At 40.8% G+C, this 2200-nt stretch overlaps 1 protein-coding gene across 1 annotated transcript; it reads left to right on the forward strand.

Annotated features, from left to right (window-relative positions):
* Positions 1-408: 408 nt before the first annotated feature.
* Positions 409-1958, forward strand: LOC145954673 (uncharacterized). Its single transcript, XM_083069359.1, has 2 exons — positions 409-1390; positions 1702-1958. The coding sequence occupies exons 1-2, from the start codon at positions 409-411 to the stop codon at positions 1737-1739; spliced, it is 1020 nt and encodes a 339-aa protein (XP_082925485.1). The 3' UTR covers positions 1740-1958.
* The last annotated feature ends 242 nt before the right edge of the window (positions 1959-2200 follow it).

The following is a 2200-nucleotide window of genomic DNA, read 5'->3' on the forward strand; positions in this document are numbered from 1 at the left end:
AAACCCACGAAATTTAGTTTGTTGCTCAATATTCCAAATTGTTAGATTAGGAAGTTTGAATTTGAAATATTGTTGTAGAAGTTTAAATTTGAGTTTCTGTTTTAAACAGAATGATTCTTAGGAAATTGTTAGAGATTCTTTAGGTCTTATCTTTGAATCAGTTTGTATTAAGTGTGTATAAATACACCTCAGTTAAAGAGGAAAGAAGAGATGAATAAAAGTATATTACTAGGATATAAGTTTTGACATGGTATCAGGTGAGTTACGATCCTGAAACATAGTCCCACATTGCTTCATATTGTTTTTACCCAACTGGTTATTTTTTCCTCTCTTCATCTTTCCATCGGATCCTCACCAAATAACCCTTATTCCAGACTTTTCTAAATCCCTAATTCCTAATTCTCTTCCATGGAAAACCCAACTTCACCTACGGATTCTACATCATCACCATCCACTACCTTCGCTCCTCCTCCCAACATTGTCATCCAACATGATAGTTCTTCCTTCCCTGTTAGTGTCATCCTTGATGACTCTAATTATCACCTCTGGTCTGCGTTAATGGACATGCGTATCGGTGCAAGAAACAAATCTGGGTATCTCACCGGTAAGACGACGAAACCCTTGGATACTGATCCTGCGTATGATAACTGGGTCACCGAAAATAAGCGTGTGAAAAGTTGGCTTATTGACTCCATGAGTCCACCATTAATGCAGCGTTTCCTTCGCCTTGAATCTGCCCACGAAATCTGGACTGCTGCTCGTCGCACGTTCTATGATAGTTCTGATGAAACTTGTCTCTTTGATCTGAATCAGAGGTCGTTCAACACCAAACAGAATGGTCGACCCCTCTCCACATATTACAACGAACTTCTCTCGATCTTTCAAGAAATTGATCACCGCATGTCTTCCCACGCCACTACTGTTGATGGGGTCGTTCAGTCGCACTCGGCTTTGGCTCGTCTCAGGGTCTATATCTTTCTCAGCGGATTAGACACTGACTTCGACCCAGTTCGTGGCGAAATTCTTCGCAAAGACCCTAAGTTGGACCTTGAAGGTTCGTATGCTTATGTCAGGCGTGAACAACAACAGCGCCTCATCATGAACCGTCCCACTTCTCCCCATGAATCCTCTGCCATGGTGGTGAAATCTCCCCGCTCCTCTGTTCCCCTGAAGCCTCGCAAAGATGCTAATTCTACAAAACCTCTGTGTTCTCACTGTGCTGACTCTGGCCACACTAAGAATCGATGCTTTGAAATCATTGGTTATCCCAACTGGTGGGATTTCAATAAACGACCTCGCCGGAAGGTTCTGGATAAAGCTCTCTCCACCTCCTCTGATCCGGTGACATCTACTCCTCCTACAGCCAATGCTGTCTACGAAGGAATTCTTGGTAAGTCCCATGCTTTCTCTACACTATCTCGAATTGATTCTTGGATAATTGATACAGGCGCTTCGGATCATATGATTCGTGATCATACCCTTCTATCTAAATTCTCTTCTTCTCCTAAAACTGTGATTTCTACGGCTAATGGTGGAACCTCTGCCATTATTGGTCAAGGTTCAATATCTCTTTTCCCTTGGTTACATCTTCAATCTGTTTTAGTTGTTCCTTCTTTGGACTTTAATCTTCTCTCTGTTAGCCAACTTACTTCTAACCTGGATTGCTCTGTGATTTTTTCACCTTCAAAATGTCTGTTTCAGGACAACCAAACAAAGGAGATCCTTGGTTATGGTGTTAGACAGGGCAAGCTTTATTTCTTGGATGTTTCTTCTTGTGGCAGTGACTTATCTTCTCGGGCTTCTGCAACCTCTACTGTGGATACTGCTAAAGATACTGTGTGGCTGTGGCATAGGCGACTTGGTCATCTTTCCTTCGGATATCTCAAAAAGTTATTTCCCAATTTTTTTTCTGCTGTAAACGTTGCTGATTTTCATTGTTCAGTTTGTGAATTGGCTAAAAGCCACATAATCCCTTATTATCCTAGTTTGAATAAAAGCAAAATTCCATTTCAAGTTGTTCATTCAGATGTTTGGGGCCCTGCAAAAGTTTCCTCTTTCTCTAAATCCTTTTATTATGTCACATTTATTGATGAATGTACACGTATGTGTTGGTTGAGTCTCTTGAAAAATAAGGGGGAAGTTTTTTCTGTGTTTAAAAAATTCTTCAACATGGTTCAAACACAATTCAATAGCAACATTC

Source organism: Cajanus cajan, chromosome 2 (assembly GCF_000230855.2).
Source record: "Cajanus cajan strain Asha chromosome 2, NIPB_CcT2T_4, whole genome shotgun sequence".
Lineage (NCBI taxonomy): Eukaryota > Viridiplantae > Streptophyta > Magnoliopsida > Fabales > Fabaceae > Cajanus > Cajanus cajan.